Below are 14,730 nucleotides of genomic sequence, written 5' to 3'. Positions count from 1 at the left end.
TTCTTTTATTAAAACAAAGCTCTTGGGGGTCTTAAATAACTCAGAGTACAGCATTTCTAACCCTTTTTCCACTGCTGCTAAAACCTGCCATGATAACCTAGGACGCGGCTCACTGAAAAAGAGTTGTTAGGGGTCCAGTGCTAAAAATCTAAAGGTGCCCATACACTGTGCGATAGGCACCATGCGTTTTGTGCTAGATCACATTGCATGCGTCTTGAACGCATGCAATGTGATCTAGTACAAAAAGTATGTGCAGCGTGCGGGAGCTCGCATCGCATTGCATCCGCTAAATGTTACCGTGTATGGGCACCTTACCCAAGCTAGCTTGCAGGGTAAGCCAGGCCCTCTGACCCAGCTCCCATTACCGCATAGGAAGATCCATAGCAGGGACACTTCTTCCTGCAGTGATGACACTATCACTAGGTCGACCACTATTGGTTGACGGTGAAAAGGTCGGCATGCAATAGGTTGACATGGACAAAAGGTTCAAACAGGCAAAATATTGAAATGGTCGACACATGATAATGTCAACAAGGGTTTTCCTTGTTTTTGTGTCTATGTTGACATGAACCCCCAATTAGTGTTACACTTACCCTCACATGGATGGCTTCGCTTGCCGTGCTTTACCGTTGTCAATTGTAGTCCACATGGATTGTAAAGTATAAACAACTTATCTGAATGAAAAAAATTGTGAAAACCCCACGCTGACCGTTTCATATGTTGACCATTGCTATGTTGACCATTGCTATGTTGACCTATTGCTCGGGTTGAACATTTGTCAGTGTCGACCTTTTTGACCATGTTGAAATTTTGCCTGTCAACCAATAGCGGTCAAACTATTGACTGTCAACCTATCAACAGGCACCAAAAGTGTCCGTAGCTTAAAAGAAACACAAAGAAACTTATGGCAATACAAGTCATGGCTGAATTGAAAATGTAATGCCTCGATGGCTATAAGTTTATTTATTTATTTATTAACAGTTTCTTATATAGCGCAGCATATTCCGTTGCACTTTACAAAGGAGACAGTGATACAACAAACTGGGTAACAACAGACAGTCAAAGGTATGAGGGCCCTGCTGCAAGCTTAAGTTTTTTATTTCTGAACACATTTGAACACTTTTCTACATGAGGAACTCATGTAATGCAATATTCACAAATAAAAAATGTATAGCCATGGAGGCATTACTTATCAATCCAGCCTCGTATCAATAGCTTCTGCTCAGTTATTTATTCAGTGTGTTAATCAAGTGTCAGAATAGTGGCATTTATCTATACCCTAATCCACAGGTTCCTATAGTGAACCTGTTACTTCTGTGCTAATAAGGCATTTTTTGTGCTGCACCAACATTCATTGGAAGCAGCCTATTAATTATCTGGGAACTAGTGATACCTCTCTGCATCATCCTTAATGATGTCACTACTGTATTTCCTGGTGAGTTGAAAGGCGGCATATTGTACTCACAACCATAAATATCTGCTACACTGAGCGAAGGCAATGGTTCCACTTTATCACATGTAAACTCATGTAAAGTCTCATGACTGATATTTTGTCAGTGATAATTTGGTGTATAAATCCATGGTAGTTGCTTGATCCTAAAAGGCTAAATGACCTCCGATGTCACACCCATGTGACATACGATGGCAGGGGGAGGAGCAAGGTCAATGGGCTAACACTGGCGCTATCTACTTCAACATTTTTTTCCCTTTAGCAATTTATTTCCCAAAGCAACCGAAGCGAACCTGCGATGGGTATCCCCTTGATAGGTCTGTAGTGTCTAGGTCAACACCAAAAGTTTTATATTCAAAAGAACACCTTTTCAGGTGTATATATTTTTCATGTTGACCTTTTCATTGTGTCGATTTCTTGTGAATCTTGACTTTGTTCTAGTGTTGACCTTTTTTTCAATGTCGACCTTTTGCTATGGTACATTTGGGACCCAAGTTTCAACCTTACTCGCCCCCACCCCCTTTTTGTTTCGTGTTATGTGCTGGTGGTGTCAGGGTTCCTTTATCCTGGTAGAATTTTTGGCTCAGCATTCTTAAGTGGTGATAAATTTGTAATTATTCCTGTCTTTACACATTGATCTGTTGGGTAAAACACAGTGGAGCAATACAGTGACATGCATTGTTGGAACTACATGTTATCTAACATATTAGGAAATTGTATATATATGTTCTGATGGTTTTAATATTGTGGATTGATGTCTCTTAAAGCAAGGTGCATAAGCCAGAGCAATATGGAGTAATGGTTAGCATTGCTGCCTCACAGCACTGATGTTAGGGATTCAATTTGCACTATGGCCCTAACTGTGCAGAGTTTGTATGTTCTCCCCGAGTGTCGGTTTTCTCTGGGTACTCCAGTTTCCTCCCACCCTCCACAAATATAATGATAGGTAAAATGTGTGTGTATGTGTGTGAGTGTGTGTATTCGAGTAGTGCACCGGACATTTTTTCCTGTTTTGTGTTTTGGATCTGGATCTCCCTTTGTGTTTTGTATCTGGATTATTTTTGGCATCACAACACTTCTGGGTTTTGGTTTTGGCTCTGTATTTGTTCCTACAGTAATATTATCCTCAATAACATTAATTTCCACTCATTTCCAGTCTCTTCTGAACACCTCACAACTCACAATATTGTTTTGAGACCAAAAGGTTGCACCAAGGTAGTTAGATGACTAAGCTAAGTGACCCAAGTGGGCGGCACAAACCTGTGGCACTGCAGCGGCAGACAGGATGGCAGTTTTAAAAACTAGGCCCCGAAGAGCACATAATGCAAAGAAAAGAGGTGCAAGATGGAATTGCCGACCCACCCTTATGTTGTATAAATAGAACATTCACACTTTAACAAACCAGTCATTTCAGCAACAGGGTCTGCCACACAACTGTGTCTGAAATTATTGGTTTGTTTGGGCCCCCACAAAAAAAAGAAGCAATTAATCTATCTCTCCTTGCACAAACTGGCCTACAAAAGCAAGATGTCCTCCTCATCCTCCAATTCTTCACCCTCTTCAGTGTGTACATCCTCATCCTCACAAGTATTAATTCGTATTTGCTGGAATCCACCATCACAGGTCCTCTGTACTTTCTGAAGGGAATTGCAGTTCTTCCTGAAGGAATTCATAATTAATTTTGATGAACATCATCTTCTCCACATTTTGTGGAAGCAACCTCCTACGCCGATCACTGACAAGGTTCCCTGCTGCACTAAAAACTCACTGGATCGGGGAAAAGGAGGGGGGACTTAGGTAATATAAAGCCAGTTTGTGCAAATGCCTCCATATTGCCTCTTTTTCCTGCCACAGGTTGTCTGGCTTCACTGTGCATGTCATTAGATCATTATACTGTACAGATAAGAAAATCATATTAAAGTGTTTTCAAGAGTTCCCGGGGTAATTACTTCCTTTGATGACTTATTGGATGAAATGTATATAAACTTTCATGTGCTGAACACGTACAGACAGAGTTCTGCTGGAAAATCCTTTTCCCATAACTGTAATGTGATAGGTGATGTACAAAATGTGGCTAAAAGGTTTCTTGTTCTTTAAAGCAGTAATCCAACATATATTTGTGTCTTTAAATTGCATGTCTTAAGTTTCTAAAAAGCATAATACTGTATATCTGTGCTGCTAAAGCAGTGTTTCTCAAACTCAGTCCTCATCCACAGTGATGTTTTCAAGGTATCCTTAGGAATAAATAGCACCACCTGTAGATCTACTGTGTAAAGCCCCATACACACACACACACACACACACACACACACACTATTTTATACAGGTACAATATTACTAATTTGCCTGAACTATGTCAGTTTTAAAATCCCTTAGTATGAATGCTCAATATCATTAACGGTGCACACTCCTGCGGATGCTTAACAATGTCCTCTGTACATACATTTCAATTTGACTTTATATTCAACACTGTACGGAGCGGTGGCCCAAAGACTGAATGATATTGTTAGCAATATCCTTCAGTATGTATGCACTATATAGTTTGCTAGGAGTTAAAGGGAATAGTTGTCAAATCATCATATGTGGGGGTCTTCAACCTTTAAGACAGTGTGGGCCACATTAAACATAAAAAAGCCTGAGGGCTTTAAGTTATCCTGGGGTATTTAGACTCCATTAGAATAGGCCTGTGCACAAAAGCACCCCACCCACCGTGCACATGTCTATGTCCCCTTTCCACAAAGTAGTACCATTAGCCCATTGAGCCCCTACTCTCCATGTATCTCAACCTTCCATGCATAGCTGTGTCACTAGCCCGTTGAGCTCCCACTTTCCATGTATCTCTGCCTCCCACCTCCCCCCCTAATAGCAGTGTTATCAGATCCCACACCCCCAGTGTCACATTACCACTTTTCAAAGGACTCCCTCCCCAGAACAGTGTCATTAGAACCTTGCCCCCCATAGCAGTGTCATTTTTCCACATCCTCTAGCTGCTCCACCCCCCATATATAGCAGTGTAATAAGTACCCTTCCACCCACTACCCACGTCCTGCTATTTCCTGCCTGTGTTGTGTGAGCCTGAGCATCTCCCCTCTTCCCCTGGCTGTGATAGCTCCCCCAGCTTTCAGTGCCAGTGTCATCACCACCTCTCCCCCCAGCCTGTCCCCCGGTTGGTAGGCCATATAGAACAGCTCTGCAGGCCATGGGTTGAAGACCCTGTGATACAGTATAGGGGAAAGCCCATTAGTTAACTACCTTATGCATAAATAATGTGGTAAAGGTAAATGAGGTATTATATACTGTATAATAGTGTAATATATCTCAAATGATGAAAACCTATAATATATAAATACCCAAACTTCCTGTGCGCACATTGCAGCATTTATGTTTACATCTTAATAATATTATACGTAAATGCGAAAATTGATTTGTAATCAGTAATCAGATTGCTTTGATTTTCTCTTATTACAGGAGTGTTCTCCTGGATATTATCGGGAGAATACAGGATTGTACCTAGGAAGGTGCATCCCTTGCAGATGTAATGGCCATTCCACACGTTGCCACGATGGATCTGGAATATGTATAGTGAGTACCATAATCATGACTGGCACATTTATGTGTACTACAGCTTAATCCATCTTCTTGTATATGGGGACTTTACACTAGTGTCATTTGTTCTATAAGTTCCTGATGCTGCTAATAGGCAAATATTACTGACACTCGTATGGCAAGTAATGTACCAAGTAGGGATGTTGCTGCTTTTACTTGCATAGGAAGATCACTATCACACCATCCTCTGTCTATAGTATATATCCTATTTCTATACAACTGGTTACTGACTGCTGTTATGGTAAATACGTGTGACACCAAGGGGCTGATATTGAGTTGGGAGCAAATAAAGGAGCCAGTTTGTACTTTGAAAGATGGCGCATGGTTAGATGTCAAAGATTCTTGGACAGTGACAAAGTCTTCTCCAGCTCCTTTGCCAGTTCCATCTTCCAGAGACATTGATGGAAACTGGCATGGCAAGTGTGTGCATAGCAAGTGTGTGCGTGGATTTCTGTTAGGACTACACACACACACACACACGCTTTAACCCCTGCTTGTACCCATAGATTTGCCATTGTTGCAATGCAATGTATTTATTTTGGCATGCAGGGATAATATTTGCAGCTTTTGCATGTAGCCCAGAAATACTTTACAGCTTTATTTTGATATTACAGTTGAAGTATAACTAATTATTTCTGCACATTTTAAATCTTCCCTTCAGTGCAACATGGCTTTGTCAAGGTGTAAACTTGCTCCTCTTTTACTTTTCTATCACCCCCTAAATGCCAAACTCTATTGCATTTCACATAAAGTGGTAATAGAACTTGTACAGATCTAGTTGTTTGGCTATCTGGTTATGTAACTAGATCACATGCAGCCCAAGCAATGCCATCTTCAAGGACCCATATACCCATTCAAATTGCAGTTATTTTCCAGTATGCCCCCCAAAATATTGAAAGTTATACAAAGATACATAATAATCATGACACTGATCTGTGCAGTTTTATTGACACAAAGGAAGCGTTGTGTTTTAAATGTTAGGATGAGATAAAAGCGCACATAACTGTCACAGTATACTACTTAATCTGAAATCAGCATATCTAGTGTTCCAAGGCTGCGTAACACTCACAGCAAAACTGGTTCTTACCATAGAAAATGAATAGGAAATGTAGACTGGGAGGTTAAAAAGAACCCAAAACTTTCAAACGATTGACTACAAATATATTGATATATAAATAACATAGAGATATACTGTACTGTACAGCAGTACTTCCAGCCTGTGGCTTCAGCAGAATTGTGTGAGTTTATGACTAGGCAGATGGAAAGTACTCTCCAATGTTCCGGCCTTTGCAAATGGCTCTGCGTATGCATCGTGCTTTGCAATTGTAACGGGTGGTTTTTTTTGTCTTTTCTTTATTCATGGGTGGAACTCGCTTTTTCTCAACTTAGCGATACATGCTGAATTAGGCCCATTTTGTATTTTTTGAGCTACGGTATATATTAACATATTAATATTTTTTTAAATAATGGTATAAATGGACAAGCAGTGACTTGGCACATTCTTATAAAGTTAGCACATTAAATACAGCAATAATGGGAGTAATATGACCGTTTTTCCCCAACGCTTTGTATCACTGGGAGGCAAATTGAATATTAATATGTGTGCAGAGATTGGAATGTGGTTCTACAACCTGAGCTCTCTAACGCATCTACACTACAAATGCTGCACATATGTGTATTTATTGATGGATTTGGTCCAGGGCCCTGTAAAATACACATACTGTACACTAGCTACTAAACTAACCCTTTTACAGAATGTTTTATGTAAAACTACTATTGTACTTTTTGGGGTACAGTATAGCATGTATGGTTCATAGGGTATCATATAAAATTACAAAAGAATAGTAAAATTAAAGCTTTTAAACATAATTGTGTAGTTTGCCAAATACATCATTCAGGTTTTTGCACATACTTGCCTACTTTCTCAGTGAGGCAGGGGGACAGGGCTGTCATCGGGAGCAAAAAGGGGCGTGATGAGGTGAAGCCATGGGAGGGGTGACTTGTTTGGGGGTGGGGCTAGAGTGATTGTGACATTTTAGCCATGGCCCCTGTGCAATGCTGGTAATTCTGGAATTGCACTGAGATGGGCGGGGCTAAAATGCAGCATTTTGCATCATTTGACCCAAGTAATCTCCCGCCAAGGGGCGGGTCGCGAGAGACGGACGGCTCTGCAGGAGGGTTGCCCCCCTTTACAGGGGTTGAGAGGGGGACCCAATTTCTGGGACTCTCCCGGACATTCTAGGAGGGTCGGCAATCATGTTTTTGCATTACACGTGTTCCGGAACTAACAGTACAGGCAATGCAATACAAATTCATACGTAATTCAGCTGTACCTCCACTTGCATTTGAATAGGCATACGTGCATCATAAAGTGGCAATCAGGCATTGGCAAAGCGAACAGAGTTGCTCTTTCATAGAAAAAAAACCTGATAATGATACAAGTGAAAAATCAAGCTTACTGTATAAACAGGGAGAAGGCATGGAGGGGTGTGGGAGTGGTACCTTTGCCCATAGCACAGTTCCCTGAGGGCAGCATCACAGCTGGCCCACGGCCCCTTGCAAATTGCCAGCAGGCTGTCTTGAATGGTAGGACACCTTCAGCGCTGCTTGGAGTGGCCCCCTGGACATGCACTCTGCAGTGTGTAGAGCTTCTCAGTGTCCAGGTGGCTCTTCACACTTCTTCTGCTGCCATCCCCATCACCTTGCGTGACACCACAGGTTAGGGGGAGGGACCCTCATACACCACAGTGCACCAGGGAGCGCCGTCCTGGTGCTGGCTAGGGCTGTATCACTTGCTGACAAGGAATTTGAGTCAGATTTACTAAGCCTTAGAGAAGGATAAAGTGGAGAGAGATAAAATGCCAACCATCAAGTTCTTAACTGACATTTTCCAAACATAACCTGTAACATGGTAATTAGAAGCTGATCATCTGGCATTTTGGGCCAGATTCTCAAAGCTTCAAAAGTGATAAAATAGAGAGTGATAAACAGCCAACCAATCAGCTCCTGTCTGACATTTTTCAAACACAGTCTGTGACATGGCAGGTAGGAGCTGATTGGCTGTTCACTCTCCATTTTATCACTTCTGAAGCTTACAGAATCTGGCCCTTTATCTCTCACTACTTTATCACTATCTAAGGCTCAGTAGTGCATCTCCCCTCTGATTTGTCCAATGAATACTTGCTGAACTGATGTAATACACCTGAGCAAACAGGAGCAAGACATTACCACTAATAAGTAGGCCAAGAAGAGATCCTCGGAACGTCAATGTTACTGAGCAGAGTTTGTGTGTGTGTAATACTGTATATAGGTGGCTTGCAGAGTAAGCAGATGAGCTGAGGGAGTGGCCCGGAGAACGGTTCTTAGCTCAGGCAGGGACAAGCCTTTACAGGACTGTGCTGCTGTAGTATGCGGACATTTAATATCAGACTACAAGAACAATGTCATCATGTCTAAAAAAGGGAAAACATGACTAGTGTCTAACAATGGGTCTGAAACATACTCAGTACAATTAGTACATCACCTTCACACGAGAACACAATATTCCGGGACATACAGTACAAGCATCTTCGTGACAATATGGCCCCACATGTTCCCAGCTGACTAATATACATTACCAGGTAACAGATAGAGACTGTGGACCTTATTCTGTTCCATTCGTTCCCATGCGCATAAAAAATTGCTTGTTCGCCGGCCCGTTTGCACCTAGCAGTGCGGGAGGGGGGGGGTGGGGCGGCGGTGGCGAGGGGCTGCACCTATGGGAACGTCCAGTGTTTCATGGTTGTCCCCATTTCCATGGAGATTTGGCAATGACTTGGGTGCGGGGGGGCGGGCAGCTGACATCAGCTGCTCTCCCTCTTCCCGTACGGGGAACCCACAGATCTAAGACACCATAGAGGTGTCTTAGATCTCCGAGCGCTTGAAAAATCTTTTGATGGTCAGTGACCATCAAATGATTTTGTCCCGGCATACAAGGCTGTGAATGGATGTTTATGCTAAATATCCATTTGCATGCATGCAGGGATATGTGGTGCGCGCACGGGGGCAGGAGTTTGTGCGGGGGCGGCATTTAAAGGACTCACAAATCAACTATAATAACCCCCTGTGTGTAGAGGTCATGATCAGGACGGGGAGAAGGCAGAATATAACATGCCATAGACACAGGCCTATGCGCTGTAGACTGTAAGTTCCTAAGAGCAGGGCCCTCTTCCCTCCTGTTCTCACAGCACTCGTCTTGCATTTCGAATACAGCTCTCTTACCCACCTACCATCTATACCCACATCTCTTCTCACTTGTGTCCCTCATCAACCTGTCCCTGGTAACATGCAGACTGCTCCTCTGCTTCCCTACAGCTCAGCCGTATTGTGAGCTAAGAATTGTTATTCCTGCTAATTGTTACCTGTGCTCTGCTTTTGTTCTTCAGTTACTGTTTAGTTCTGTGTACCCTGTATTGTTCTAATGTGTGCTATATGTACAGCGATGTGTACCACATGGGTCACATTATAAATTAAAGTCTGCTTTTATCCTCATCAAAGTAGCATCCATAAACCCAGAACTGCAATTTAGAGTCTACACCTGGACATTGTTATGAATGAAACATCATTTTATTAAGTCTGTTTGTCTCTGTCTGTTTCCTTTAGAATTGCCAGCATAATACAGCGGGTGACAACTGTGAACTGTGCAAAGATGGCTACAGTGGGAATGTCACACAGGGGTCGTGCAGCGTATGTGCTTGTCCTCTCCCTGTGCTCTCAAACAGGTATCCCTTCTCCTATTAATCTGTGGTCTAAGCTGAACAATGTTAGAAGCAGGGCAAGCACAGAAATATACATTCCCTGATCATTTTATAATGTTACCTCTACAGTGAATAATAATGATTGTCCTCAATGCTCTATGCCATATGTGACATGGAAAACAAACATAAATATTGCAATAACCAAGTGTAAAATCATCAGACTATAATTCATGTCCAACATTTGGCCGTATGCACCATTAGGAGAATCTTATTTCTGTTTCACTTAATCCAATATTGTAATATTATTCGAATGGTCACACAAATTAATATACAAGCCCCAGCCACCATTGCAGTGATAAGTGTATAGCTGTACTCCAGTTGTTGGCTTACAGATGTAGCATTCCTCAACTAGCCTTCTCCGGTGAGACATGGCTGACCAAGGCTTATTATCATCTATTGTTCTCAGCTTCAATACAATACATAGAACAATACATCAGAGGATTAAGTCCGACAGCTCTGGCTCACTTAATCCCATTAAAGGGACAGATGAGGATGGCTCCATCTGTATGTCCAGCAGACTTCCAGACCCTGGTGGCTAGTATATAGCAGTGCTTATGCCTCTGGTGACAGCAGACTGCATCCAGAATTTGGCTACTAGGTGACAGCTGAACTGCAGTCTCTGGTAGGTAGAGTACAGCAAGCCGCCAGGCTATTGTGCCCTAATACTACAGGCTGCCAGTCTTTGATGACCACGGTGGAGCAAGCCACCCATCTCTTGTAGCTAGTGTACAGTAAACAACTGATCTCTGATGACTAGCCTGCAGAAGGCCTCAAGTCTCAATTTTTATATATTGTATAATATTGTATAATATTGTATTATTTTCATTTTTTATGCTTATGGGTAGGTTTTATGCACACTTATGGTTTAATTTACGTTGTTCTTTGCAGTTTTGCCACAGGATGTACTGGCAGTGGCAGGAACCTGAAGTGTTTCTGCAAACCAGGATATACCGGGTTCAACTGTGGAGAGTAAGTAATAAGTATCCAATCCACTTCCCTGTAGGACACAGGACCCAGTTATAATGATGAATGTGATGTATAATATAGAATTGACCCTAACATCTTGTTTTTTTTCCATTATTTGTGTAGATGTGCACAAGGCTATTATGGTAACCCATTAAGGCTTGGTGAGAAGTGTCAACCATGCAACTGTGGTAACAATGGGCAGCGGGTCAGTTGCGACCCTCTAACAGGAGGTAAGAATGGTCATCTGTTTCTGGAAAGCGCCCCAGGTGGATGTCCCTGGCCTCTGGCAGATTGTCAGGCAGCATGTTCATGAACTTTGTCACTTTTGTACTATATTTTCTGTATACTATAAGTCAGGTATTGATTTGTGTACATAGATCTTTCTTTACACTAATTTGTATCATGGTTTTATGGAAAATTATAGTAGAACATACTGAATCAATGTAAAATGTAATCTATACGTTGTTAAATTTTGTTTGCAGAATGCCTAGATGAAGATCCGAAGGATACAGAAACAGATGAGGGTAAGGGCTATGATCAACTCTATTAACATTGTATATTATACCGTAATTGTTGTGTGTATTAGTGTATGTATGATTGATGGTTTTCATTATTCATTAGACCAGTTCTTTGTTGAAACTGGTAAGCAGATAACACACACACACACATTTATGCTGTATATATGAGAGTCGAGAGCGTGTTTTAAAGGCATGTAAAATACATTATTTTTTTGGGGGTGGGGGGGGGGGGTTTCCTTTATTTCTCAACATAGTCTTCCTCCAGGGTGATACACTTGGCTTAGCGAGTTTCAGTACCTTTGGAAACACAACCAATGAGCACAATACTCATTGATGGGGGCGATGACTCTCTCAGTTGACCAAATTTTCTTCCCACCGAGGTAGATTTTCAAATATGGAAAAAGGAAGTGTGAAATCCATTCAAAGCCCAATTTATGTCATTTCTCACTGAATTTATTTGTGTTCATTTCTGTAGCAACTGCTAAATCATTTGTTCAAGCAAATTGTCCATGCATCATGTTAGGATTGTGGAGGCGTGTCATAGAAAAATTGAGCACAATTACCCAATGACACACACACACATATATACATATATAATATGTCTATGTGAGGAGAACATCAAGCCTCAAATATATATGACATTTATCGTTGATACCCCTTGGTGGCCAATATTATAGATCAAGTTGCTATATATATGGAATCAGTAAAATGATGAATGAACTATTGTTCACAGTAATATATCTGGGTGAGATCAGCAACTCTATATCCCCACATTCACGCATTCACGTGACATAATAAGCATAAATACAACCAGCCAAATCACTATTACTTCAAACCGCCAAGCAGGCTCAATAGTCCTCCCAGCCCCCCCCCCCCCCTCTTGCTTGCCCACCTCCTACACATGAAAGCACTCCCCCACATTTAGATGTTGTAATTTCCCCAATAAAATAAGTGTACAGCACTCAAACACTAAGATGTCCGTTTAAGAGAAGAGTAAATGTAGCAGTCTTCAGTCTTAATGGTTATTAATGTGGCCTTTCTAAATATACTCAATTCCAGCATGTGATGGCTGTGTCAACATTCTTCTGATGGATTTAATGACAATGATTGATGAACTGAACCTGATTAAGGCCAGGCTGCAGAGTGTCAATGCCACCAGTCGGGCACTGGAACAGCTTAGAACTTTGGAGGCTCGTATTCGTGAAGTAAAGGTAAGTGGATCTGTCCTTGATTGGAATGGGAACTGCACCGATGACTTATTAGCTTCTAGTGAGGGAGGACTTTCGCTCTATAACATAATAGGGGATATTTAATCCCGGGTCACGACTGTCGGGCTGGCCCGAGAGCCGTGACCTTGTACTGTTCTCTGCTGGCTCAACGTCAGCTCGGCAGACAGGATTCAATGTCCCGCCTGCCATGAGACAAAAAGGGGTGTGGCCACGAGATACGGACGGAAATTGTCAAGGTGCAGCCGCGAGCTCTACAATTCCCAACTGTTCTCGGTAAAACGGGCCCGACTGCTTTTAAAGACGGGCCCGTTCTGCCGAGATTCCTGTTCAATGCTGTTGGGGAAGACAGCATTGAATAGGGCCCGGCCGCTATTTCCCCCATCGTGAATAGCGGCAGGAGATTGAATACCCCCCTATGTAGGAAATGTAGTGAGGTAAAAGGGAGAAGCAAGTGACAGCAAATAGTGGTGGAATAGAACCCATTTTCTACTCCTGATTTCTCCACTCCCCAGTATGTAAAATAAGAAGATCACCAGCTAAGTCCCACACCCTACAGGTTCCACACTAATCTATTGCTCTCTAGCAAAGTCCCACAGGTACCACACTAACCTCCTGGTCAACAGCTAAGTCCCACTTCCCCACACTAACCTTTTACCTCTATGCAAGTTGGAAATCTTGGGGTTGTCATCTGAATTAGTGCAAGTGGTGTTCTGGTGAAAGGGTCCATGCAACAAGAGGTTGCTCAGTGTCTCTGAGCCCCTTACTATCAATCATATAAATACTTCTGAGCACATTGACAGAGCCTATAAATGCAACATTGCAAAACAAAAGCTAAGTAACACAAGTAAGCAATCCATAAGACACATCTCAAGAATTGATTGCTAATAGTCACAATTATTGTTGTATTTATATTGTAGCTACAGTATGACAGTTACAACAGTAAACTGACAAGTCAACGCCGCAAGGTGAACAGTCTGGAGACGGAAACGAACAGCCTAAAACAGCAGATAGCAGCTCTGCTTGAAAAGGTAAATGATCAATAACAGGGGTTCTCAAACTATTTTGGTCAGGGACTCTGTCAAACAATAAAAATGATTACAGGACCCCAGCAAGGTACCGCAGAACGGCCATCACATATGTGCGCGGCAGCAATGCGGAGGCAGAAAACAAGAGTGACATAACTGCTTATGCGATCACTTAATTTCTTACACAATTGCAGAGACAAGCTCCTTTTGGAGTCCCTGCCCTGCATGGTATTTTTTAATATATTTATGGGAATGTCAAAGCTCATACCGGCTGTCAAGGCTCTGTGGATTGCCGGGAGGCAGTGGGTGACAGGAAGATGCAGAGTGTGGCTGTGGGAGAGAGGTTGAGGCAGTGGCTGCATGGAGACGCATAGGGTGACTAGGGAGTGGCAGTGGGTGACAAGAGTTGGGCCAATAGAGTCGCAACCCCATGCTGAGAAGGCTGCAACCCACTGTGGGGTAGTGGACCACATCCATGTAGTGGAGGGGGGGATTGCTAGGCACAACTATATACATGCATGTTATCATGTATGTAATATACGTGCTGGATCAATCCCCGGGGATTTCCTGCATCCTGGACTTTGATTGGCTAGTTATAAAGGAGTCTGAGCAGTGGGCTTAACAATGTGCACTAGTTTATGCTGATTCCCGGGGTGCTGCAAGGTGTCCGATGCTCTTAGCACTAGAGATCCCCTAGCGAATCCCCCTTCGCTACATGACAGCGATGCCGTTCAGGAGGTGCAGCCACCGTTTGAGAACCACTGGTGTATAATATAGAGATCTACTAGCAGACCCAACACTGCAGATATGCAAATGTTATATTCCGTCTTATCTCTTCCAGGCCGAAATGAATTCTAAGAAGTATGAGAACATCATGATGAATGCAGAAGATACCTTCCGCAATGCTAGTCACATGCTGCTGACCATTGATCTCCTCCTAAACAATATCAACAGTATGTCAGGATTTGTGTCACTCTCATACAGTTCAGCAATGTGTTTCTAGAATTGTTACATTATAGATGATATTGGGGACACAGTGATGTACATCTCTGATATTGCAGTGGAGTTGTACACAGAACACTGCTGTCTCCCTGCTTTGGAGAAGCGTAATAGAGGGGTTATTCAGACCTGATCGCTGAT

At 42.4% G+C, this 14,730-nt stretch overlaps 1 protein-coding gene across 2 annotated transcripts in view; it reads left to right on the top strand.

Annotated features, from left to right (window-relative positions):
• The window catches only part of LAMA3 (laminin subunit alpha 3), a 208,285-nt gene that overhangs the window by 151,290 nt on the left and 42,265 nt on the right, over window positions 1-14,730 (top strand). For both annotated transcript variants that reach the window (XM_083187511.1, XM_083187512.1), the window contains exons 41-48: window positions 4,919-5,032; window positions 9,698-9,816; window positions 10,741-10,821; window positions 10,942-11,048; window positions 11,301-11,342; window positions 12,396-12,547; window positions 13,483-13,593; window positions 14,432-14,543. In XM_083187511.1, coding sequence (XP_083043637.1) covers window positions 4,919-5,032; window positions 9,698-9,816; window positions 10,741-10,821; window positions 10,942-11,048; window positions 11,301-11,342; window positions 12,396-12,547; window positions 13,483-13,593; window positions 14,432-14,543 — 838 coding nt within the window. The remainder of the gene's footprint in view (window positions 1-4,918; window positions 5,033-9,697; window positions 9,817-10,740; window positions 10,822-10,941; window positions 11,049-11,300; window positions 11,343-12,395; window positions 12,548-13,482; window positions 13,594-14,431; window positions 14,544-14,730) is intronic.

Source organism: Crinia signifera, chromosome 5 (genome assembly GCF_055691185.1).
Source record: "Crinia signifera chromosome 5, ASM5569118v1, whole genome shotgun sequence".
Classification (NCBI taxonomy): domain Eukaryota; kingdom Metazoa; phylum Chordata; class Amphibia; order Anura; family Myobatrachidae; genus Crinia; species Crinia signifera.
Note: the sequence above shows the minus strand (reverse complement) of the source record. Positions and strands in the feature narration are given on the sequence as shown.